This window comes from Bubalus bubalis, chromosome 19, assembly GCF_019923935.1.
Source record: "Bubalus bubalis isolate 160015118507 breed Murrah chromosome 19, NDDB_SH_1, whole genome shotgun sequence".
In the NCBI taxonomy this organism is placed as follows: domain Eukaryota; kingdom Metazoa; phylum Chordata; class Mammalia; order Artiodactyla; family Bovidae; genus Bubalus; species Bubalus bubalis.
In genome coordinates this window covers 13,291,050-13,316,732 of record NC_059175.1, presented here as the reverse complement: position 1 = coordinate 13,316,732, position 25,683 = coordinate 13,291,050, and the positions used below count along the sequence as shown (strand labels likewise).

Genomic DNA, 25,683 nt, shown 5'->3' with positions numbered 1-25,683 from the left:
AACTCGGAGAGTAGCTATCCCTTCCTTATATCCTTCCCTCACTCTTCTCCACCAAATGTCTGAAAATGTCTACATTATCTCCACCAAAGATTTATCCAATCTGTACCTTTATGTCACTGATGAAACTTACTGGCAAGGTGGCCCTTTAAAGGATAGCTTGGGGTTTCATAATAATGGTACTGATATTTGTTACTAATTGTTACTATGCTAAATAGGTTACATATTATTATCTAATTGTCACAGTTACCCCATGAGAAGGAAGTCAGTTCATTCAGTTCAGTCGCTCAGTCGTGTCCGACTCTTTGCGACCCCATGAATCACAGCACGCCAGGCCTCCCTGTCCATCACCAGCTCCCGGAGTTCACCCAGACTCATGTGCATTGAGTCAGTGATGCCGTCCAGCCATCTCATCCTCTGTCATCCCCTTCTCCTGCCCTCAATCTTTCCCAGCATCAGGGTCTTTTCCAGTGAGTCAGCTGTTTGCATGAGGTGGCCAAAGTATTGGAGTTTCAGCCTCAGCATCAGTCCTTCCAAAGAAATCCCAGGGCTGATCTCCTTTAGGATGGACTGGTTGGATCTCCTTGCAGTCCGAGGGACTCTCAAGAGTCTTCTTCAACACCACACTTCAAAAGCATCAATTCTTTGGCGCTCAGCTTTCTTCACAGTCCAACTCTCATATCTATACATGACCACTGGAAAAACCATAGCTTTGACTAGATGGACCTTTGTTGGCAAAGTAATGTCTCTGCTTTTCAATATGCTATCTAGGTTAGTCATAACTTTCTTTCTAAGGAGTAAGCATCTTTTAATTTCATGGCTGCAGTCACCATCTGCAGTGATTTTGGAGCCCCCCAAAAATAAATCTGACACTGTTTCCACTGTTTCCCCATCTATTTCCCATGAAGTGATGGGACCAGATGCCATGATCTTTGTTTTCTGAATGTTGAGCTTTAAGCCAACTTTTTCACTGTCCTCTTTCACTTTCATCAAGAGGAGAAAGAAGTAGAATATAAATAGGAGAGAACTTAAGTGCCATGTAGTTTAACAGTATAAAAATTCAGATTCTCAGACCCAAACACCTTAAAGCAGAAGTTACAGAGACCCATGTGCTACCATGCCTGTAGGGTTGTAAACATACTAAGTTACTATCTTTTTATCACTGCTTTTAAAAAATGGTACTTTTTATTACTACCTGCCTAAAGTGGAATATGAATATTATCTGTTTGTTTATATAGTTGTTGCAAAACCATCTCACATATTGAGAATTCACTATTCATATATAGTTCTTTGAAATGATATTAGAAAGGGGAAAGCTGACCTTGGGAAAATTTCTGGATTTGTGTGGTGTTTCTTTTTTGCTTAACTATGCTGCTCATTTTTATTATCAGAATAGGTGAAAACAATTCCATACATGTATGAAATCATTTATACCCCAGATAATAGGTTTATTGAGATTATGAACTATAGTATATATTTCTTACTGTTACAACTTTTTAAAACTAAATTCATGGAAAACAATATTCACCAAAACGGCCTAAAATGGCCTTAAAAACATTATGTAATAACATTTGTGTCAGTAGTTTAAATCAGATTCTGGGTAACTATCGTTGTTCATATTTAAAAAAAAAAACTATAGGTATCACTAAAAACTAACCGAAGGTATCGCTATTTTTAAATTCTTGAATCTTTGTATGTATTAGGACTGAATTTTCTGAGGTGAGCCTCTAGTTATCTTCTGTCCATATAATTCCTTATCTTATCTATTGAGCCAAGACAATATAAATGCCATTTGTCATTACTGGAAATTCTATGTCGCTTTATCAGTAGCTTTATTTTTTTTCTTACAGATGATACAAAGGATACAGATTCTTTATCAGATGAAGTTACACACAATAGCAATCAGAATAACAGCAACTGTTCTTCTCCATCTCGGATGTCTGATTCAGTTTCTCTTAATACTGATAGCAGTCAAGATACCTCACTCTGCTCTCCAGTGAAACAAACACATATTGGTATTAATTCCAAAATCAGGTTTGTGACCATCTTAACAAGATAATTTATTTGTACAATACATAGAGATAGCAAGGCAAATAAATATATACTATTTATATTATATTATTAAATATATATTATTAAAACATAAAAGACTTTGCAAATTAATATTATAGAAGTGGTTCAGACAGTATATAATTTCTTCCCCAGTTTATTTACTAATTATAATTGCTTAGCTTTTATACATTTCCCTGGATTGGGAAGATCGGTTGGTGGAGGGCATGGCAACCCACTTCAGTATTCTTGCCTGGAGATTGCCCATGAATGGAGGAGCCTGGCGGGCTACAGTCCATGAGGTTGCAAAGAGTTGGACAAGACTGAGTGACTAAGCACAGCACAGCACATATATTTTCATCTTAGTCTTTTAAATGAAAAGACTTAAAATATATTCTAATTCTCTTCATTAAAAGGTTGAACAGTTTTATAATGTTTTTTAATATAGCCTGTTTAGAATAATTCAAGTTAAAGGGTTATGCTTGATAGAAGGATTTGGATTACTGCTGAATCCAAACCTTATTGTATGGATATTATTAACTGAATTTTAGAGTTATATAGTACTTAAATTCTGGGTATATTTAAGTCAAATTTTTCTATATACTGATTTGCATTACTTTAAAAGGAAGATGAATTTTATGTCTCACATTGAGTTTTAACTCTTATGTAGTTATATTTAAGATTAATCACTTATGCCCTTTCTCTGAATTTGAGGCTAAAATCTAGTGTGGTAAAATATTACTTTTATAACCTCTTGGATGTTAAAATAATGGTTAATTTGTTGAAAAGTAAAATTTTATATAGTTGGCAAGTAGTTCAGTATTTTCTAAATCATGTGTTTTGTAATGAAATAAAGGCTAAGAAAGGGATATAGCCATACCTTCTTTGGTTGTATTTCTAATAATATTTTCTGTTATCTAATCAGAAGGTCAATATTAAAAAATATTTGTTGAAATGTAACTTGCATATTTACACAAAAGAATACAAATATGTTTTATTATTATCAAATAGAAATAAAATATCTTCTATAATTTTGGAATGGCATGTTTTATAAATATTTGCTAAACACAATGTAGTCACGTAAGAGAATAATTATATTTAGTTTCTTTTTTGATCTTCATACTTTGTAGATCTTTGAGTGATTGTTTAGTTCTTTGTATAATTTCCTTATATATATTTGGATCTAATAATACTTAATATAATTGATCAATACTGTGAGGTTTTGAATTATTCATAAAAATATTCTGTGCTCTTACTCAGCTATTCAACTTATTGACCTTATCTCCATGTATGTACCTATCTTTCAAGCATTTCATATTTTAGAACATTCATGCTAAGGTGCAGCAGTAGAAGAGAATTATTTCATTATAAAATATGCACATTTTTCTTCATTGTTTGGCTCTATTAAACTGTATTGTGTTACAGTGATTATGGTAGTGGCAATAATTAATCTTATCTGCATTTTGATTAGTATGTTTTACTTGTCTCTATTTAATAGAAATCTCTTATTATTTGACTGTTACAAAAATATTTTAAAATTACATGCTTGATACTAAATGTCTTTTATCTGTGACTCCCATCAGCACTCTTATCTCTGTGTATCTACACAGTAGCTAGTTGTTAATATTCCCCATGACTAAAAACTGGGCTTTATGATGTTTGTGATAAAATTATCTTTCTTTTAGGCAAGAAGATGAAAATTTTAACAGTCTTTTACAAAATGGAGATATTTTAAATCATTCAACAGAGGAAAAAATCAAAGTTCCTGATAAAAAAGATTTTAACTTACCTGAGTATGATTTGAATATTGAAGAGAGGTTAGTTCTTATTGAAAAAGGTGTTGACTCAACAGCCACATCTGATGAATCTCACAAATTAGACCATATCAATATGAATCTAAATAAACTTGTAACTAATGATACATTTCAACCAGAGATAGTGGAAAGATCAAAGACACAAGATACAGCGCTTGGAATGGGCTTTTTAAGCAATAATGCTAAAGGAGAAGCTGAGCACTTGGAAAACGGAAACAAGTTTCCTAATGTTGAATGCATAAATAAGGTAAATGGACATTCTGAGGAAACTCCCCAGTCTCCTAGGAGGACTGAGCCACATGACACTGATCCTTCTGTTGATGTGGGTCATTCCAAAAGCACTGAAGACCTCTCCCCTCAGAAAAGTGGGCCAATTGGACCTGTTGTGAAATCTCATAGCATAACTAATATGGAAACTGGAGGGCTAAAAATCTATGACATTCTGAGTGATAATGGACCTCAGCAGCCAAGTGCCACAGCTAAAGTAACATCTACTATTGATGGAAAAAATATAGTCAGGAGCAAGTCAGCTACGCTTTTATATGATCAACCATTGCAAGTATTTACTGGTTCTTCTTCATCTTCTGATTTAATATCGGGTGCAAAGGCAATTTTCAAGTTTGATTCAAATCATAATCCTGAAGAACCAAACATAAGAGGTCCCACAACAAGCGGCCCACAGTCTATGCCTCAGATGTATGGTCCTCCACAGTATAATATTCAGTACAGTAGCAGTGCTGCAGTCAAGGACACTTTGTGGCACTCCAAACAAAATCCCCAAGTAGATCCGGTCAAGTTTCCCTCACAGCGCTTTCCTAGATCAGAGAGTACAGAAAGTCACAGTTATGCTCAACATTCTGCCAATATGAATTTCTCTAATCATAACAATGTTCGAGCTAATACTGGGTATCATTTACACCAGAGACTTGGTCCAGGAAGACATGGGGACATGTGGGCCATCTCACCAAATGACCGACTCATTCCTGGAGCAACTCGAACTACAATTCAGCGACAGAGCAGTGTGTCCTCAGCAGCCTCTGTAAATCTTGGTGAGCCAGGTTCCACGAGGCGGACCCAAGTTCCTGAAGGAGATTATTTGTCACACAGAGAGTTACATTCGGTGGGACGAACTCCAATGATGTCAGGATCACAGAGACCTCTTTCTGCACGAACCTACAGCGTTGATGGTCCACATGCCTCAAGGCCTCAGAGTGCTCGACCCTCTGTTAGTGAGATACCGGAGAGAACTATGTCAGTTAGTGACTTCAGTTACTCACGGACTAGTCCTTCAAAAAGACCAAATACAAGGGTTGGTTCTGAGCATTCGTTACTAGATCCTCCGGGAAAAAGTAAAGTTCCTCATGATTGGCGAGAACAAGTACTACGACACATTGAGGCCAAAAAATTAGAAAAGGTAATTAAACATGAATTTTTCGTTTGCCTCTTTATGAATTTACTAGTTTTCCTTTAAAATTTTTGGCATACTTTGTTTTTTAAGCAAGATGAAATAAGATACTCTGAATTATTGAATACATACTTATTATATTCTAGAAGTTTTTCCTTGGTAGTGAGATTAGAGGTCCAAGTTGAGACTTACCCAGACTCAAAATAGTTGCGATAGTGATAGGAACTTCTTTCCTGTTGCTCCTTAATGTTTTCTAATGGGCTTACATTCTTTTGTGTATCTTAGATTGCGCCGCACATACTACAAATAATACATGTATATAATGTTTACCTCTGTTCAGTATTTCCTGACTTCCTGCTCATCTATTAATAATTAATTATGTAAATATGTGTATAAAAACAGCAATTCACTATATAGTTAACAGAATAACAAGAAGTGTATTGTAAATGTATATCTTTCCCCTAAGATTTTTTTCCCAGTTCATGTTGTATAACTAACACTGTCACTGACTCAGATGGCTTCTGGCATGGCATTTACTATTGACTCTCCTATATTGCATTTCTGGCCTATTTGAACTCAGGTGTCTGTGGCTGTAATATAGTTAGGAGATTGTCGTTAAGTAACTTAAGCTCATGTAGATGAGCTTTTATAACTTTATATGTAGATATTAGTTTTTTGAAAAGAGAGAAATGTTTAAAAAAAAATTAACCTTAAAACTGATATATTAGGACAGTTCTGTGGCCCAAATATATAAGGCATATTCATTCTGCAAGATTCAGCTTCATATCTCTCAGCGGATTTTACCCAAGAATTATTTCAGCTTTGTTTATTGATATAAGATATTTTAAAAGGAGCTAGTGTATAGAACCTCAATAAATTCTTTAAGTCAAAATGTTTGGAAATCAATGCCTAAAATTAGGATTAATACCTTATATCAATTCACATTGAACCTTTGTTTCTAATAATTAGCTCTTTTAAATTCTGTAGCTTTAAATAGCTGAGCATCTATAGCATTAGGCAGCTTCATTGTCATATATCCATTTTGTTTCAGCTGTAATTCTGTACATTCTGTTGAGGCACTTGAATTTGTGTACTTTATCTGAGGAATTTGGAAGTTTCTTAAGTAAAGGAGTAACATAGCTGTTTTATAAATAAACTTCTGGTGATGGTGTGGAACTGGATTTGAGGAGGAAGAAGCTATAGCTATAGTTATAGTTAAGTTGATTGAGTTATGAGACTGTCTGACAGTCCTGAGAATAAGTAGAATGAGAAATGTATCAGTGGAATTGAGACAAAAAAATAAATTCAAGAGGCAGTTCTGGGATAGACTTTATAAGGGTTTACTCTGATGGGAATATTCCTGTAATCATTCATTGAGGAAAATGGATTAAACTTGAGGTTGGTACCTTGAGTAATCGTTTTTTGGGGAATGCCATTAACTAGATATTGATGAGGAATAGCAGATTTGGAGGACTAGATGAGTTTGGTTATCTTAATGTTGTTGTTAGTTGACATCTCAGATGGCTCTTCTCCACTATTTTCCTGTCAGAGATTTGTCTGGACTTTAGTAATTAGGAGGCAAGGATTAGCCATCTCATTGTTCCTTGTACTTTTCTGCTTTTTATGTTTAGAATTTACTGTATGATTGCTTGGAGAATACATGGCAGTAGTTTCCCAGTTTGCCCACTGGTAATTTAGAGATGAGAATTAACTCATTGAAATTAGGAAAAAGCTTTAGAGGACACAGGGCAACATAATTTAGACCCCAGACTTGAAAGCATTGGCTGAAAATGGTGGAGGGTGACGGGAGATCTCTATTTGTTCCTCTGCATCTCCCCCTCTCTTCCTTAAACATAATTCTAATGGCATGGTGGGCATTTGAAAATTTTTCTCAGGGGATTTCACAATGCCTGCTCTACCTCAAGAGGAAAAGGTGCTGCTCTGCCCTGCTGGGAGTTTAATAGTAAAACAGAAAGCAATTAGTTATTGAAGCTCACTTGGCTTTTTTAAGTAGTAACCCCTCCTTCCCAACTTCCCCAAAAACTGTACCTGGAACACAAACATAGAAAATAGATCTTACCTCAGAAACCTCAAGACTGACTGAATTAAACTTATCAACAGATACTGCAAAGGAATAAAAATTTGTAAAATTATTCCTAATGTCAACATTTGCCAGTATTCCTTATTATATTAAAAACTGATAAGAAGCACTCCATATGATTAACACAACATGATAATTTCCATTTTTACTTGCTGTTATACAACTATTAACATGTAGTAAACAATGTCCAGGACATATGTTCAGCAGTTAATTGAACGTTGCACAATGTGTTGATGTGTTTTGATAGGGTGCAGTTTTATGTGGATGTCTCTCTACAGGCCTAAATTCAAAGTCAGACCTATTCCAAACTTTTAGCCTTCTTACTCAGTGAAATATTTACAAAAACCTCATATATGTTCAAAGATGACAGCAAAGACTTTGTTCCAAGATTAACATATTATTAAAAAGAATCAATCAGACCACTCAAGTTAACATGTAAAACTGTGTTATAATGCACGAACGTGTGTTTTTTACATGTTTCTGTGTGTGATTGTGTGTATAATTTATTTTTACTTTTTAATCAGATGTTTGGGGAACCTATGACTTGCCTCTTTCAAATCCTTATTCTTTGTGAAATGCTTTGAGAAAGTGCGAGCCTGGCCTATTCAGCTTTTCCCTTGGTCTTTACTTTAGAATTCACAAAATACCTAAATTTGTTCGTTGTAGTTTTATAGATTCTTTTCATTCTGAAATGTCATATTGCTTCTTTGTATAAGAGATCAACTTCATAATCTGGAGAAAGTAAATTCTTCCTTTCTTCCTTTATTACGGCCATAACAAGCATTTGTGTATTTCTTACTAAGAAGCCATGTTCAAAATGAGGTTTCTCTTGGTTTGACCATCAGACCTTCAGTGTTTAGGGACATGACTAAAAGCATCCACATGTGAAAGCACAGTAGTGAACTCTGGGAATAACCAAGCAAGAACAGGGAGAATCAGGCAGTGCTTTTATTGAAGTACATTGTTCAGGCAACTCTGGGATTGGCGATTAGGCATTTATGTAAACTCAGTCATGGAAGGCGTCTATCAGTGAAACTTGAAGGCTTCTTGAAGGTTAAACAGCAGAGCCACTACTGACTTCGAAAAATACAATCACCTTTAATATCTATTTGAATGGGAAAAGAGTTTTGCATGTACATTTTCTAGATTTATTGGAATTTTTTTCCTGATAATTGCAGAGCAGTAGGAGCCTTTTAAATATTATACCCTAAAAGTCTGTGTGTGTGTTAAACTTTTCTTTAAGACATTTTTTAAGTGTGGAAGGTAATTTTTATTAGAAATTACAAGAGCCAAGTATTTTTTTGCAAACACATTTTGTGCTTTATTATGTATTTACTTAAGACAATTAATTTCTACAGAATGAAGCATTCTCTTTATAAAACCATTTTGACTTAGAAATAACTGAGTGTTGGTAAAGTTTGTCTTTACAAAGAAATTAGTTTGTGTTCTGTGTGTAACCATATACATACAAATACATCTGGATGTGACATCAATTCCTATTTTCGGATGAACTTCTAATAAGATAGGTTAGGAGTAAAACATAATAGACTAAGAGCAGCTGTATGTTTGCACTTTCTTTTTTGGTGTTTAAACATGTAAATGGTTGGGTTTACATATAATTTATGTGTGTATACATATATGTTTTCATGGAAATATATGGTAAATAGTTCCAATTTCTTTCAGTGTCTCTGAAAATTCAGTGTTGCATGGTATTCCTGCGTGATCTGGGGGTTACTTATATATATGTCTATGTGTATAACGTGTCTTGTGAATTTTGCATGCTACACTAATCTCTGTTAAATCTATCCCCTCTTTATTCAGAGCATGCTGTCAAGGTCCTTTAATTCCAATTTTACTGCTGTAAGCAACTTTCACTATGGCAGCTCTAGGGATCTGCATGGCAGCCAGGGCAGTCTCGCCTTGAGTGTTGCAGACGGAAGAGGTTCTGGTGGGCACACTTTTCGAGTGAGTACCTGCAGTAGATCAGTAATTCAGTACATAAATGAGAAAGAAGCCCACATTTCATGTTACCCAAGTGTTGTTGACCAGAGTGTTTGAATATCCACTTACATAACAAATCACCTGCCACTGGCATTAGTTTCTGCAAAAATCCCTGGGTCAATAATGTGTTAACAGTTCTAGAAAATAAATCTGTACTTTGGGTTAAATACCTTGATTACCTCCCAGTTCTTCCATGGCTTAGTTGTAAAGCTCTGCAAAGCTGATTTAGGCTTTACCTCTTAAGTTTCTGTGGTCATAACTAAAGGTGTAGTCAGCTCTTATTTATGTAAAAAGGGGTGAGCAATAGGAGTTGAAGAGGTTTTTTAAAAATTCTTTTTCTTTGCAGTGCTCTCTCTTAAAATTAGCTTGCTTTCCCTAACTCAGCGTTTTAATGCTGTGCCATGCATAATACCTAGAGGGGTTGTAGGAAAGAATAATTTTCACTTTAGTGACTGACAGTTGGCAAATAAATACCTGGAACTAAGTTTAATCATAATTTACAGAATATGATTAAATGTGAGGCTGGAGAAATTGCAATAAGTACCAGTGAAAAGGCAAAACCCAAATCCATTAACACCCACCTAATCATTGTGGGAGGAAGGAAGGTTTATTCTTAATGAAAGTTAAGGGTAGCAGATAAGAAGGACAAAAAAGGAGAAAGAACAGAACAACTCTGGCTGTTATAAAACTTGCCTTTCCATAACAACTTGAGGTGGTAGCATGACCTCTGAGTAAATACTTCCTCTGCACTTCTTCATCCTGAAGAGACCTTTCTCCCTTTGTAAAGCTTAACTCTCTCCCACACAGTTTTATTTCCATACTGACCCTGCTTCTGGGTCCTTTGCTTTTTACTTGAGCGTTCCCCTTTCTCACCACCCCCAGTCCCCTACTACTTTTTCATACACTCCTGGCTTTGGTCTGTTGTTTTCTTGGATAGGAGCAGTATCCTGGGTTCACTTTGCTCTGCCTGCACCTCACTCAGCTTGCTGTCCTCTGTCACCTGCTGCCACTTGGTTTCTGTGTTACATGTTAGTGGGAGCAATCATTTTGTAACTTAGCAGCTTGGAACAGGGAGAGAGGAGATGATGGCTAGTAAGCCCTGCATTTCTGGTGCTCTTTGCAGCTGAAGCCATGGGGTTATTAACTAAGGGATAATCTTTATAGTCATCTAGAGCAATTGTTTTTTACAAATTCTTGATCAGTAATATCTTTTGCTTGTTATTAAATTCAGAGTCTTTGAGTCTGTTGCACTTTAACTTTTTCATCCATAATGTACTTGTTCATTTAAAGATACAGTTGTACATTCACACTTGAGTTTAAACTTCAAGCTGTGAGTTAAGTTGATGATTACACATTTCTGAAAACACATCTCAAAAATAGAAAAGGCAAATAAAGTATTCACTGTATAAATACGCAAAATCAGATCAAACTACATCTAAAAATACTAAGCCAGGACTTCCCTGGTGGTCCTGTGGTTAAGACTCCAGGGAACTAAGATCCACATGCTGTACAGCACAGCCAAAAGAAAAACAAAACAACAAAAAACAACAAAAACCCACTAAGCCATAATTTGAACTAGTAACAGACTGCACATGATAGCTTTGTCACAGATACGGTTCCTAAGACTAAATTACAAACACTTAGATTTGTATGTATCCTGTGGCATATAATAATGAAGTAGATTTCACATTCTTTTTCAAAATGCTGATATATTGAGTTGGCCGGAAAGTTTGTTTGGGTTTTTACATAACGCCTTTTGTAGAAGTTTGCATATCTGTGTTGCCAGCCATAACACTTTTTTGAAGGTAACAATACTGCTATTTATCAGAATCTGTTTAGTTTTCTAAAATATAGCTTGGTGTGTTTAGAATTAAATTAAAGTGAAAAATAGGCACATAAGACTGTATATTTATTGATATTGCTCATCATTAAGAAGTAAATCCTGGATGATACTATGCTGTTAAAAGAACAGCAGTTAATTTTTTTCTTTTTAACTAAAACTCTTTGCTGTACTCAACAGGAGTACATATATTTTAGCTGCTCTTAAAATTTGGGCCTCTGAATTTGGATTAATAACTAAACTTACTGCTGCAAATGTTAAAAGCTAGGTATTACTGTAAATAAAATCATAAAAGCATCATGAATATCTTAACTATATATTCAGATGTACTTTTTACACATTATAAGAATAAACATTTTGCCACGTAACTTTGAAAGACTGTTAAAAGTACTAATTTTTTTCCAGTTTTAGAGATATAACTGACATATAACCTTGTTTTAGTTCAAGGTATACATGATGATGGTTTGATGCATGTATGTATTGTACAGTGATTACCACAATAAATCTAGTGAACAGCCCTTCTAAAGGTGCAGTTATGATGGTAATGTCCGATTTAGTTCTTCATTTTTCCATTGTCTAGCAGTATCTCCTCTTAAGTGTCATCACTGTTTTGGTTTCACATCTTAAAGATCATTATTTGTTTATTTTTTATTTCCCCCTCATTTGAAGCATCCCCAGACATCTTGTCCAGGAGATCCTTGTCAAGATGATATATTCATTTCAGGACAGCAGAACTACCCATCAGCTACACTTAGTCACAAAGATGTTCTTCCAGACAGCCTGATGAAAGTAGGTGCTCAGGGAATGAAGTAGTATCTGTGAGCTTACTGTGTTTTACAGCTTTTGAACTAGAAATATGTTTTAACACTGAAAATGCTTTTGTGAGGACCTTTCCCTCTTGATTAGTAAGTTTTTTTTTTAATAATTGACAAATAAGATATAAAATTGCATTCTGCTGCTTCTTAGTTTATTCCATGATTTTGTCCACACTGAAGAATCATTTTGTTAATTTTGGATTTCTGTAGTATCATCTTGTCTTCTGAATCAAAGGCTTTTGGGCATTCCTGATAGTAAACTATTTGGAGAGTTAAAAATGAACTTGTCTTAAGTTCGTCATTGGATGATGAAGGCATTTTAACAGATAATACTTCTAATGTAACTGGAAATCACCTTGAAAGACTTTTATATATGATAGAATAGATGATGGTTGTAGTCTTATTACTTTTAAACTAAAGCATCACTCATTTAGACAGTACTTTTTTGTCTCCAGTGCTGGATACGTAATTCTTTTCTTTAGTATTTTCCTCAGTTGTTCTTTTGTCTTAACTAAGCCTGTATCCCTAGTATAACCAGATATAATTGTGAAGCACAGTTATATAAACTTTTGCATTGTCCTTGAGAGTAGGAACCCAGCCATTTAAGTTTGCACATATTTATTTATTTTACCCTTTTTTGGTTGCTTTTCTTTTAATTGAGCTCTCCTATCCAGTTGCTTTTTAATATCCATTTTGTAGTTTTGGTTACCGAGTTTGTTTGGAGAATTATGTGTTTTATTCTCCTGAGTAATCTGCTAATCACAGTTTAGTATGTTCTATGGCTGTGTTTAACACTGATGTAGAATGTCAAGTATGCCTAAGTTCTATGTGTCAGCGAGTCTTAAGAATGGGTCAGAAGTAGTTATTGTCTAGAGTATTCTCCCTAGGAGAAAGGTATTGAATCTGCCCATAGGAGTAAATTGTATTAGCATGGAGAAAAGCAAGTGCTATCTACAGAGTGTGCATAAAAAAATAGCTGCAATCTCATGGACAGAGGAGCCTGGAGGGCTATAGTACGTGAGGTTGCAAAGAGGCAAATACAACTGAACACACACACACACACAGTGTTTAAGTGCTCCTGGACAGATTAATTGCTTCAGGTCTAGTGACCAAGTGGTAAACAAGCACAGTTTAAAAAACAGAGAATACAGCACGTCTTTCTCCTCTCTAACCAATATAAGATTTGTGATAGAGGGTTATCTTTGTGCCCTGTCATAAAATACCCAGACTTCATATTTTACCAAGTTCTCAAGTATAATACAGTGAAAAAGAGAACTTTCTGTCTAAGTAAAAATATTCTTCACCAAAACCAAACTTTGTATTCCTCAGCAAGATGCACATAAGAAGATAAATAGTTCTGAAATTGTTGTCATAATCTTTTCCCAAACTTTTCTACTTTGGGCAATTTTAGGGAAGCTGGACTCAGATAATTTCCCTCACAGTTTTTCTGTAATTTCCTTGTGGGTTAATAGTTAACAGTGAAGTTTTAAATGATTGAATAGCTTAAATGTATTTATTTTCTCTTCTACACAAAAATCTCTTTATATGCATATATTTATAATGTAAATATAACCTTTTTTTTTTTCAGATAGATTCCTCACACTAACAGAATAAGCTATTTTCACATTTCCACAAAGATTATTTTTAAGTCTAAAAGACAAGAGTCTTTAAAACAAAGATAATTCTTTAACAGCAGCAGAATAATCTGGACTTTTTTGTTTAGCCTGTGAAAAGTAAAATGTCAAGGTTTAACTTCTGTGGCTCACGTTCTATGGAATTAGTATTTAGAGAGTTTAAAATTTCATAACTTGAGACACACACACACATACAAAAGGAATAAATCAGTTTTTCGATTGCATTGCTGGATTGGCTTTTTAATTCTGTAAAGGAAAGAATAGAAGTAGAAGAATATACTCAGATTATGAAAAAATTCTACCACAAAAAAACAGCAAATGCATCTTTTGAGTATATGTGAGAGACTAAGTATAGGAAAAGATTCCCTTTTAATGGGCTTACTTAAATTCTAAAATTTTGGCATACTGTTTATCATTTTAACACTGGGTTACGGTTACAGAAAAGCAAACAATTTTAAATGTAGATGTGATTAATTTGAATCTTTAAAAGAGTGAATCTATCAGCAAGCATGAGGCAGACTTAGAATTAAGACATTAACAGGGTTTTTCTTTTCCTTTTAAAAGTGTAAAATCAGAAAAAAAAATGGCATACATGGCATGATAATGTGATTTAGAATGTTAAACTCAAGTGCTTTTGTAATGCTCCAAGAAGAAAATCCAAATATTTGTTATAAGACATTATTATTGGTCATTTTAAGACACTTCATGTTTTTCTTAGATGCCTTTGAGTAATGGACAGATGGGCCAGCCTCTCAGGCCTCAGGCAAATTATAGTCAAATACATCACCCCCTTCCTCAGGCATCTGTGGCAAGGCATCCCTCTAGAGAACAACTAATTGATTACTTGATGCTGAAAGTGGCCCACCAGCCTCCCTACACACAGCCCCATTGTTCTCCTAGACAAGGCCATGAACTGGCAAGGCAAGAGGTAAGAATGATCAAGACTGTTTGGATTATGAGACTAAGCTTTTAATGTATTTTATAGGTTATTTAATTATAGCAATAAAGCCATATAGAATTTTAACATAGTTTTTACTATTTTGTTTAATAGTTTGGTTTCATGTTAAGTTTATAAGGTATTAAACTTTGTGGTTTAACTTGACTGTATGATTCCCCCGCCCATTCTGATAAATTGACATGGGATATAGCGTTGACGGCATGATTTATTTTCCCTAAGGTGGTTGTTTTTCCAAACTGGTTGATGATGTTCCAATAATCAAATGTTCTTCAGCAATATAAATAGTAGACCTTTAAACTTTAAAGGTGTATTATATCTACTAATTGTTATTTGATACTTGGTTTCTGAAACTGGACTATAGTCTCCAAAGAGCTTTGAGAATTAAATCTTAGAAACTGCTTTCAAAGTCAACAGTCATATATTCATGTATTTTGATAGTTTATTAATAAAATAATATCATTAGAAACTTAGAGAAATGTATCATTCATTTTGTTTTAGTTTCTGGAGAAAGAGAGTGTTTTACAACAAAATTTAGCTCTTGCCTCTTTTTCTATAGCTTGGTTGTAAAAAATAATACTAATTGATCATCTGTCCTAGCTCCTTTGAAGGGTATAAACAGATTCAGGAAAGAAGTTAGCCTCCTAACAACCACCCAGGGATCTTTTATATGTCTTATGAAACATAGTCAGAAATACTGTGTAATTTAGATGTTTGCAAATGGAAATTGATAATAAAGTACATGTTTTGTGTGTATGCTCTATGTCATTAGAGTCTGTGATGTCCAAAATATATAAAGTCAACATTAATTGGTTGCATAATCCTCATAAGATAGCAAATAGATTGATTTAGGAGCTATGCTTTATAATCTTAGCTGTGCCTTTAACTCACTAACTCATTAACATATTATTTCACATTGTAGTTTCATTTCATCTGCCCAAATATTTATTTTTGGTGAATTCCTACATATTTATGTTTTCTTGAACTTAATTTACCATATGAATATCATTGTAACTTTTCCTGATACAGCAATAAGTTTATTTTTGTGTTAACTCAGATTCGAGTAAGAGTTGAAAAGGATCCAGAACTTGGATTTAGCATATCAGGAGGGGTTGGGGGAAGAGGAAACCCATTCAGACCTGATGACGATGTGAGTTTTGTTTATATATCCTTGAAATGCCCATTAATTTTTATTTACTAAATTAATGCCTTTTATGCATAAGTAAAAATCTAACAAATATTTATTTAAATCTAGATAGACGTCACCGTATGATTTCCCTGTTCAGCTTTTAGTTTTGAAGTGTAATCAGTACAAAGTAATTGTTTGAGGAATACAAATTTAACTCCAAAATATTAATCTTCTTTATATTGTGAAGTGACATTTTAATTGTTAATACTTTTCTACACATCTGTATATGTACTTTTTTTATCACTTTAACAAAAAATCACTGTACTACTGTAAGAATCACCAGAAGCACAAATAACATAGCATTATCACAGTGTTGGAGAAGACAGGGAGAAAACTTGTACCACAATTCAAATATTTGCATACTATAAAAAAGATTGCTCCTTGGTACTCTTCTTTTTATGCATACTTCTTTCCAATAAATAATCTTTTTTGTTGTTATTAAAGGGTATATTTGTAACAAGGGTACAGCCTGAAGGACCAGCATCAAAATTACTGCAGCCAGGTGATAAAATTATTCAGGTAATTTAAGATACATCTTTCATTATCTTCTTTTCTTTTTTTTCTTTATAATAGCTGAACTCATCAAATGCCAGATTAGAAAGTAAGCATTTTATGAAGTCATCTTTAGATATTTGTGATTGAACAGAGGCATTTTTCATAGGCTGCTCTCTAGTGCTTTCATAGCTTAAAATACTTCTGCCTTATACCTTGAAAAATCATACTAATCATTTTAAATACACCTTAGCAGCTTTGAAATATTTCCTAGCCTTTTGATTAAGTTTATGAATGTTGTTGTTCAGTCGTGTCTGACTCTTTGGGAGCCCATGGACTGCAGCACACCAGGCTTCCCTGTCCTTCACCATCTCCTGGAGCTTGCTCACACTCATGTCCATTGAGTCGGTGATGCCATCCAACCATTAATGGCAAGAACAAGTTGCGCAAGTTATGAATGTTAGCTTGTTCTAAAATAAGATGAGAAAGAATCCCTTTTGTGGGTTATGAGAATTAAAAGATTTAATTTAAGAAGCACTGAGAGGCATTTAGAACTGTGCATCTGGTGTACAGTAAGACCTCATTAAATGTTTAACCTATCACAAGAAGTATAGTGTTCTTGCTCTAATGGCTCCTAGGCAAGTGGGAAGACGGGACCTCAACCTCTTCTCAGTTCAGTCAGTTCAGTCAGTCATGTCTGACTCTTTGCGACCCCATGGACTACAGCACGCCAGGCCTCCCTGTCAATCACTAACTCCTGGAGTTTACTCAGACTCATGTCCATTGATCAGTGATGCCATCCAAACATCTCATCCTCTGTCGTCCCCTTCTCCTCCTGCCTTCAACCTTTCCCAGCACCAGGGTCTTTTCAAATGTGTCAGTTCTTCAAATCAGGTGGCCAGAGTATTGGGTTTCAGCTTCAGCATCAGTCCTTCCAAAGAATATTTAGGACTGATTTCCTTTAGGATTGACTGGTTGGATCTCTTTCCAGTCCAAGGGTCTCTCAAGAGTCTTCTCCAACACCACAGTTCAAAAGCATCAATTCTTTGGCGTTCAGCTTTCTTTATAGTCCAACTCTCACATCCATACATGACCACTGGAAAACCAGTAGCTTTGATTAGACAGACCTTTGGTGGCAAAGTAATGTCTCTGTTTTTTAATACTGTCTAGGTTGGTCATAACTTTTCTTCCAAGGAGTAAGTGTCTGAATTTCAAGCAGCAGTCACCATCTGCAGTATTTTGGAGCCCAAGAAAATAAAGTCTGTCACTGGTTCCACTGTTTCCCCATCTATTTGCCATGAAGTGATGGAACCAGATGCCATAATCTTCTGTTCAGTTCAGTCCCTCAGTTGTGTGTGACTCTGCAACCCCATGGACTGCAGCACATCAAGCCTCCCTGTCCATTACGAACTCCCAGAATTGACTCAAACTCACGTCCATTGAGTCAGAGATGCCATCCAACCATCTCATTCACTGTTGTCCCCTTATCCTCCTGCCTTCAACATTTCCCAACATCAGGGTCTTTTCAAATGAGTCTTTTCTTCACATCAGGTGGCCAAAGTATTGGAGTTTCAGCTTCAACATCAGTCCTTCCAATGAACACTCAGGACTGATCTCCTTTAGGATGGACTGGTTGGATCTCCTTGCAGTCCAAGGGACTCTCAAGAGTCTTCTCCAACACCACAGTTCAAAAGTAACAATTCTTTGGTGTTCAGCTTTCTTTATAGTCCAACTCTCACATCCGTACATAACTACCGGAAAAACCAATGCCTTGACTAGACGGACCTTTGTTGGCAAAGTAGTGTCTCTGCGTTTTAATGTGCTGTCTAGGTTGGTCATAACATTCCTTCCAAGGAGTAAGCGTCTTTTAATTTCATGGCTACAGTTACCAACTGCAGTGATGGCTGCATCCCTACCATCTGGAGCCCCAAAAAATAAAATCTGCCACTGTTTCCACTGTATCCCCATCTATTTGCCGTGAAGTGATGGTACCAGATGCCATGATCTTAGTTTTCTAAATGTTGAGTTTTAAGCCAACTTTTACACTCTCCTCTTTCATTTTCATCAAGAGGCACTTTAGTTCTTCGCTTTCTGCCATAAGGGTGGTATCATCTGCATGTCGGAGGTTATAGATATTTCTCCCTGCAATCTTGATTCCAGCTTGTGCTTCATCCAGCCCAGCTTTCTCATGATGTACTCTGCATATAAGTTAAATGAGCAGGGCGACAGTATACAGCCTTGACATACTCCTTATCCTATTTGGAACCAGCCTGTTGTTCCATGTCCAGTTCTGTTGCTTCCTGACCTGCATACAGATTTCTCAAGAGGCAGGTCAGGTGGTCTGGTATTCCCATCTCTTTCAGAATTTTCCACAGTTTATTGTGATCCCCACAGTCAAAGGCTTTGGCATAGTCAAGAAAGCAGAAATAGATGTTTTTCTGGAACTCTCTTGGTTTTTCCATGATCCAGCGGATGTTGACAATTTGATCTCTGGTTCCTCTGCCTTTTCTAAATCCAGCTTGAACATCTGGAAATTCACAGTTCATATATTTCTGAAGCCTGGCTTTGAGAATTTTGAGCATTATTTACTAGCATGTGAGATGAATGCAATTGTGCAGTAGTTTGAGCATTCTTTGGCATTGCCTTTCTTTGGGATTGGAATGAAAACTGACCTTTTCCAGTCCTGTGGCCACTGCTGAGTTTTCCAAATTTGCTGGCATATTGAGTGCAGCACTTTCACAGCATCATCTTTTAGGATTTGAAATAGTTCATCTGGAATTCCATCACCTCCACTAGTTTTGTTCGTAGTGATGCTTCCTAAAGCCCACTGCATTCCAGAATGTCAGGCTATAGGTTGGTGATCACACCATCGTGATTATCTGGGTCGTAAAGATCTTTTTTGTATAGTTCCTTCTGTGTATTCTTGCCACCTCTTCTTAATAGCTTCTGCTTCTGTTAGATCCATGCCACTTCTTTCCTTTATTGTGCCTCTTCTACCACCCTTGTAACTTGGCAACCTCAGTTTCACCGTAGTGTATACACTCAACGCTATGTCTGACACTGTGTCTTAGACAAGTGCTTTCTAATATCAGGATTGCTACATAAGAATCATCTGAAAAAGTGGACAAGATCCAGGTTCCTTGGTCCTGCCTTTTGAGCTTTTATTTCCATAGAGATGGGGTGGAGCCCAGGAGTGTAGATGTTGTTCTAAATTGCCAAAATGATTCTTATTTTCTGCCAGATTTGTGGACTATCTGGCAGGAATTTAAATGTGCAAACACAAATTATTATGAAAAAAATTTTTAAGTCTTTTTCTTCTCTCTTCTAGGCTAACGGCTACAGTTTTATCAATATTGAACATGGACAAGCAGTGTCCTTGCTAAAAACTTTCCAGAACACAGTAGAACTAATCATCTTAAGAGAGGTTTCGTCATAAGAGCCGTGGACTAAAAAAACGGAGAGATAGCAAGATTTATTGGAAGATACTTGCAGGGGAAATTAATATTTTGACTATTTTTATATATAAAGAAGAACTCAAAAAAAATTATGTTCAAATTTGTACATTAATGAAATAATGGAACTTGTGATTAGAGGGAAAGAACCACTGTACAGTATATGGGGGAGACTATTGAATTCATACCATATAAAACTTCTCGTTAGGTTTTTAAACATAGCAATCAAGGCTACAAAAACAGATGTATGTTGTTTTTGTATAGAGTGTAGGTTTATTTTTGGATTTCATACTCATGATTGAACTCTGTGCAAGGCTCTAGTTAGCCTTGATTGTAGCCCAGAGACAGATGGCAGAGCTGTCTATCTCATAGCTTTTATGTCCTTATTTTTATTCAACTTATATTAATGTTTTTCTGCTGAAACTTTTCTTTTAATGTGGGCAAGAGATTCGAAGTGTTGGCTTTTGCAATGTGCATATTGAACTGAAGAGTGAGTAGGTGAAGGTGGCGCAGGTGGGTTCCCTTTCCAAGGCCAGATTAAAAACAGTTATTTTCTTTAAAAATCTGGAAGCAAAGAATGAAAAAACAGTTGTTAATGTGTTCTTATTAATAGAATAATGCAATAAAATGTGATGTCTTTTTAAAGAAAAAAGACAATAAATTGTGTTTTATGAGCTCTATAGGATTTGTTCTTGTCATAGCCTTTGACTATACAGTTGCTACTAGTGAATCAATTTTCAATTTTGTAGTCAAAGGAAATTTTTAACTCTACTGTAGATGCATGTCCATGCATTCTCTTTCTTTCTTTATTTTTGGTCCATACATTTTCTGTGTTGCAGAAATCTCTTGATTTTTTTTTTTTTTTTTTTTTTTTTTTTGGGCAAATGGTAGTACTTGCAATCTGTTTTATAATTAGTACTCCATTTTAAAGTTAATTTATAATTTTTACTTTAAGCAACAAATGAAACTAAAATGGCCAGTTTTGAGATTGTGTTGCTGTAACAGAAAATGTGAGAAGATTTTGGAAGGCCTCTTGATGTTGTTTGGCCTCACATTGCCTTGGTAAAGTAGAAGGAAAGAGTGTGCATGGAGCTAGGAAACCAAAGTGAGTCTGTGAAACTGGCATAGTGATAGAGAACTGCTGTGGAGAATTGAGAGCAAAGGGGTGGGCCCCTGAGGCCTACCAGTGTGTAATGGTGTTCAAAAAAAGGGCTGTTCCTACAGGTAACATTAAATGTGAACTCAACACTTCAGAGTCTTTAAAGGGTTTCTAAGTGTATGTGTAATAGTGTTTTACCACCAACTGCCTTTGTTCCTCGTTAAGTGTAACAAATATTTGATAGAGTTTATGAATTTTGTTCAGACCATTACTTTTATTTCTTTTTGTTCTGTCTATGTAATCAAATAAAATTTGAATAACATGCAATGCTGAGAATTAACGCATAGTTATTTGGACCAGAAAAAAGTGCCATAGAAGACCAAGAACTGTTTTTAGTCGAGGCTAGTCTGGAGCCTTTCTTTAGAGCAATATTCAGTTATTACAATTCATTTTTAATTACTAAGAATATAATTTTGGAATTTTTAATCTGTTATGCTTTGTTCTTCAACCTTGTTTGAAGGTAAAGTCTTTTATAGGACTAGCAAAAATAGTAATCTACATTATTTTTGCAAAAGTGAGTTGAATTCATTTGTTTCTTGCTAGTCATCGTAAATAGGCAGTACTTTTTAAAAGATGTGAACTCCAATACTGCACTTCTTTCAAGATGTTATCAATTGATTATTGTACTGTATAGTTTTAATAATATTGATTGAAACCCTTTAACAGCTCTTTGTAAATTTTAACTCATTTTAGTTGATTTTCAGTACTATTTGCATAGGAATTGATTTTTATGAATATAGTAGAAAAATGTGCTGTATTTTGATAAAATTCATTTATTGTATGTGTGTTGTAATCTCTAAAAAAATGACAAACAGCTTCTTTAAGACAAGCCTCGGTGTCCCCTTTATTCATAGTTTATTTTAAAATACTAATTTTGGCATTCTAAAATTATTCCCCATCTTGTATTGGTTTCAGTCGATTTTTCACAGTCATATTCTGTTTCCTGGTAACTCAGCTGGTAAAGAATCTGCCTGCAATGCAAGAGACCCCAGTTCAATTCCTGGGTTGGGAAGATCCACTGGAGAAGGGATAGGCTACCGACTCTAGTATTCTTGGACTTTCCTGGTGGCTCAGCTGGTAAAGAATCTGCCAGCAATTTGGTAGACCTGGGTTCGATCCTTGGATTGGAAAGATCCCCTGGAGAAGAGACTGGCTACCCACTCCAGTATTCTGGCCTGGAGAATTCCATGGACTGTATCGTCCATGGGCTGCAAAGAGTTGGACCCAGCTGAGCAACTTGCACTTTTCATAAAAATAAGTATAATTATGACATTTTTTTACTTCTTTACCTTGAATCAGATACACAGGCTATAATTTTGGAAACGGAAATAGACCACAAAGAACAATTGATTTATCAGTGATCAAACTTAAGTTAGTTCTCTGTATATTATACTGAAATATTACAAGTGCAACAAGTATTATATGCGCTATTCTAGTTAATTAAAAAAATTTTTTTAATGTTCTCATAACACTAAGTCAAGTAAGAAAGTTTGTTACCAAGATAAGTAACATGACATATAAAAAACTAAAAATAGTTTTGTATTTAAATGGATAGCCAAAGTTTTTTTCTAAACTACTGGAAAATTAGAATTAAATAATAACGCTTCATTAGAATTTCTGTTTTGATAGTGATAAAATTTAAATATTTGAATAAAAGTAAAAATTTAAATCTTCTGAAGAAATAGGATGAGTAATTTGTAGTTAAAGCCCATGCCCATAATTGACATACTTATTTTTAATAAGTATTATGTAGCAAGTCATTAAAACCAAAACTATCTTATTTTTAGTAAGAGTGTTTAAAATTGACCACCCTAAAATTTTAAACAATTAAAAATTATTACATGTCCAGAATAGAATTGTTTACACAAACTACAGTTTTATGCTGATTAAAAAATCATTGGTTCCTCTGAGTGCATGAAATTCTAAAATTCCCTACATACTTATTTTGTAAATATTTTTCTGATCTCTTTGGACTTAAAGTTGTGTATATACTTGAAAAATTCTTCAAACACAAACATCACCATGAACAGAAGTAAAGTTTTAGATACTTGCTGTGCTTAAAAGAAAATCCTATTAGCATTTGTAAAACATTCTAAACTTTTGTTATACATCTAGATTGTTAGAAATAGCACAGTGAATAGATAAATAAACTAAAGAAAAATTGTCATAAAAAGACAGCAATTTTCTTTAACCATTTAGTCCCTTGTATTCCTGGGTATGAAGGAAATAAAGATTTACCTTACTGTTTTTAACTTCTGAAGGAAGCCATAGGTGGGAATGGAAATGTTTTTTACTTAGTTCAAGATTGGTGATCAGTCATATGTATTTGAAAAGATATTTTTTAAATTATTTGAAGTTCTTATTAGCTATCCTTATCTAATGTATAATAAATAGATTTCTTATGAAAGAGATTAAAGTTAAAATTAATTTTGTTTTGTCAAAAGCATTAATAAATACACATAGTTGATGATGTACAGAGAACAAGAAACTACTTTTAAAAGATGCACTAGATTATATAAACAGCCAGCTCAAACCTTTAGGTAATCCCTTTGTTTCTAAAAGAGAATTTAGACAAAGTTGATCATCTTAACATCTAAAGCTATAGTTTCTTTACCTCTGCAGAATTTTTAAGCCCAGGGGATAGCAAGCACAGTCATTTATAGCTTTAGAAAATGTGTAAGAGAATGCTATCTTCTTTTTAGGACTTTGCATTCTCTTTGTGAAGCAGTTTGCAAAATTAAAATTTATAGTCCCCAAAAATGTTCACTGGTGGCTCAGATGGTAAAGAATCTGCCTGCAACGTGGGAGACCTGCGTTTGGTCTCTGGGTTGGGACGATTCCCTGGAGAAGGGAATGACTACGTGCTCCAGTATTCTTGCCTAGAGAATTCCATGGACAAGAGGAGCCTAACATGCTACAGTCCATAGGGTCACAAAGAGTTAGACATGACTGAGTGACTAATGCTTTCACTTTCAAAAAGGTACAGTCCTTTTTTATTTATTTATTTATTTTTTTTTTTTTAATTTTATTTTATTTTTAAACTTTACATAACTGTATTAGATTTGCCAAATATCAAAATGAATCCGCCACAGGTATACATGTGTTCCCCATCCTGAACCCTCCTCCCTCCTCCCTCCCCATTCCATCCCTCTGGGTCGTCCCAGTGCACCAGCCCCAAGCATCCAGTATCGTGCATCGAACCTGGACTGGCAACTCATTTCATACATGATATTTTACATGTTTCAATGCCATTCTCCCAAATCTTCCCACCCTCTCCCTCTCCCACAGAGTCCATGATATAAAAAAAAAAAAAAAAAAAAGGTACAGTCCTAAAATTTAAGCAGAATTCTCAACTGTGAAAGTTTATTTGGGAAAAATACCTCAGTAGAATCTACTCAGGTTTTATTTTAGAGAACGATTAAGGTACTCCTGAACCTTTCTGTGGGAGTCTTAAGAAAGAGGCTGAAAAATGGTATTACTGATACCATTCTCACTTCAATTATAACAAGGAGGAACAATTACAATATCTTGTGGGCTTTCATCTGGTCAATATAACTTCTAAAACCATCCTCAGTATAATTTCAGGATGAAGTATGAGAAGCTCATGTATCACTGGTGAATTAAAAAGTATAAGCTATAAAATTATGCTCTCTTCCCCACCACCCTGTGACTTAATAGAGCTATTTTTATTTTCTATGAAGAAGATTGTTGACAAATAGTTTTCCACTAACTACCTTCCTTAAATCTAATCAAACCAATTTTGTTCCTCCAAGGCAGAGCTTTAGAAGAATCTTTTTACGTGTTCATCCCAACTAATTTCCTTGACAGAACACTAAGAAAAATAAACTAAAATGAATAAATCAAATAAAAATTAAAGTCAAAGAAAAATTAGTATGTGGAGCATGAGTTTTTAGGATGGATAATTGTAGGGCTCCCCTTCTTCATGAAGGGCAAAACCTAATGCTCAGAACTAATGCCATCCTGGAGTGGATAATAAAACATTTCTTTCATATTAGGATCATCCTTCAAAAAAGCGTTGGTTTCCCCTAGAACCACGTGCACGTTAGTCTCCCAAAGGAAATTGTTCAAGGTTGCATATTGGTTCATGCTTCCTGCTTCCCCTCCCACCCACACCCCTAGAAGTCACAAACATTATTAATACTCTGACAGGTGAAAGTACTTAAATTTCCAAAGTTTGGGGAAACAGGAGTGCAGTGGACAGATAAACTTTGAAGAGTTGTTGGAAGACCTAGGACAGATAGGGACAGAAGACTACCACGGAAGGTGAATCTGACTTCTAGGAAACCTAAAAAGTAGAGAGGGACAATGAAGAAAGAGTTCTTGTAACAATTGGGTGCGGTATCATGAGACTATTTAGGATAACGACCGTTTTTATGCCAAGCAGTGTGTAGGAGATGTCCGACTCAGGACAGCGGCAGCGAGTGTGGATGCATAGATTAGAAAGAAACGAGTTCGGTCATTTTGAAGTGGCAGTTTAATGTCCCCTTCACCCACCATCAGTGCGGGTATTTTGAGAAGGTTATTCACTCATCAAAATCAGATACTATGATGACAACAATAGTTAGCAAACAATTGAAAAACAGCATCGTGAAGAAAGCTAAGGAAATATTTGAAAGCAGTGTCTTCTGATGGGTAAGGGAGACTGTTGAATTTACAAAACAAGCTTAGGAACATTTAAATATCTTTATAATGTAAAGTAGAATTGCCCACAAATTCAACAGTTGTGCTGAGAAGTAGGAAGTATACATCTAAAGAGCAA

The 25,683-nt window shown here is 35.1% G+C and overlaps 1 protein-coding gene across 12 annotated transcripts in view; it reads left to right on the top strand.

Moving 5' to 3' along the window:
* ERBIN (erbb2 interacting protein) overlaps positions 1-21,732 on the top strand; it is a 132,583-nt gene extending 110,851 nt beyond the window's left edge. For 3 of the 12 annotated variants that reach the window (XM_025270455.3, XM_044932498.2, XM_044932497.2), the window contains exons 20-27: positions 1,848-2,031; positions 3,732-5,274; positions 9,188-9,331; positions 11,877-11,996; positions 14,375-14,584; positions 15,669-15,761; positions 16,245-16,319; positions 19,621-21,732. In XM_025270455.3, coding sequence (XP_025126240.3) covers positions 1,848-2,031; positions 3,732-5,274; positions 9,188-9,331; positions 11,877-11,996; positions 14,375-14,584; positions 15,669-15,761; positions 16,245-16,319; positions 19,621-19,728 — 2,477 coding nt within the window. In that variant the 3' untranslated portion in view covers positions 19,729-21,732. The remainder of the gene's footprint in view (positions 1-1,847; positions 2,032-3,731; positions 5,275-9,187; positions 9,332-11,876; positions 11,997-14,374; positions 14,585-15,668; positions 15,762-16,244; positions 16,320-19,620) is intronic. The other 9 variants (XM_044932505.2, XM_044932504.2, XM_044932499.2 and 6 more) reach the window with 8 other exon arrangements.
* The last annotated feature ends 3,951 nt before the right edge of the window (positions 21,733-25,683 follow it).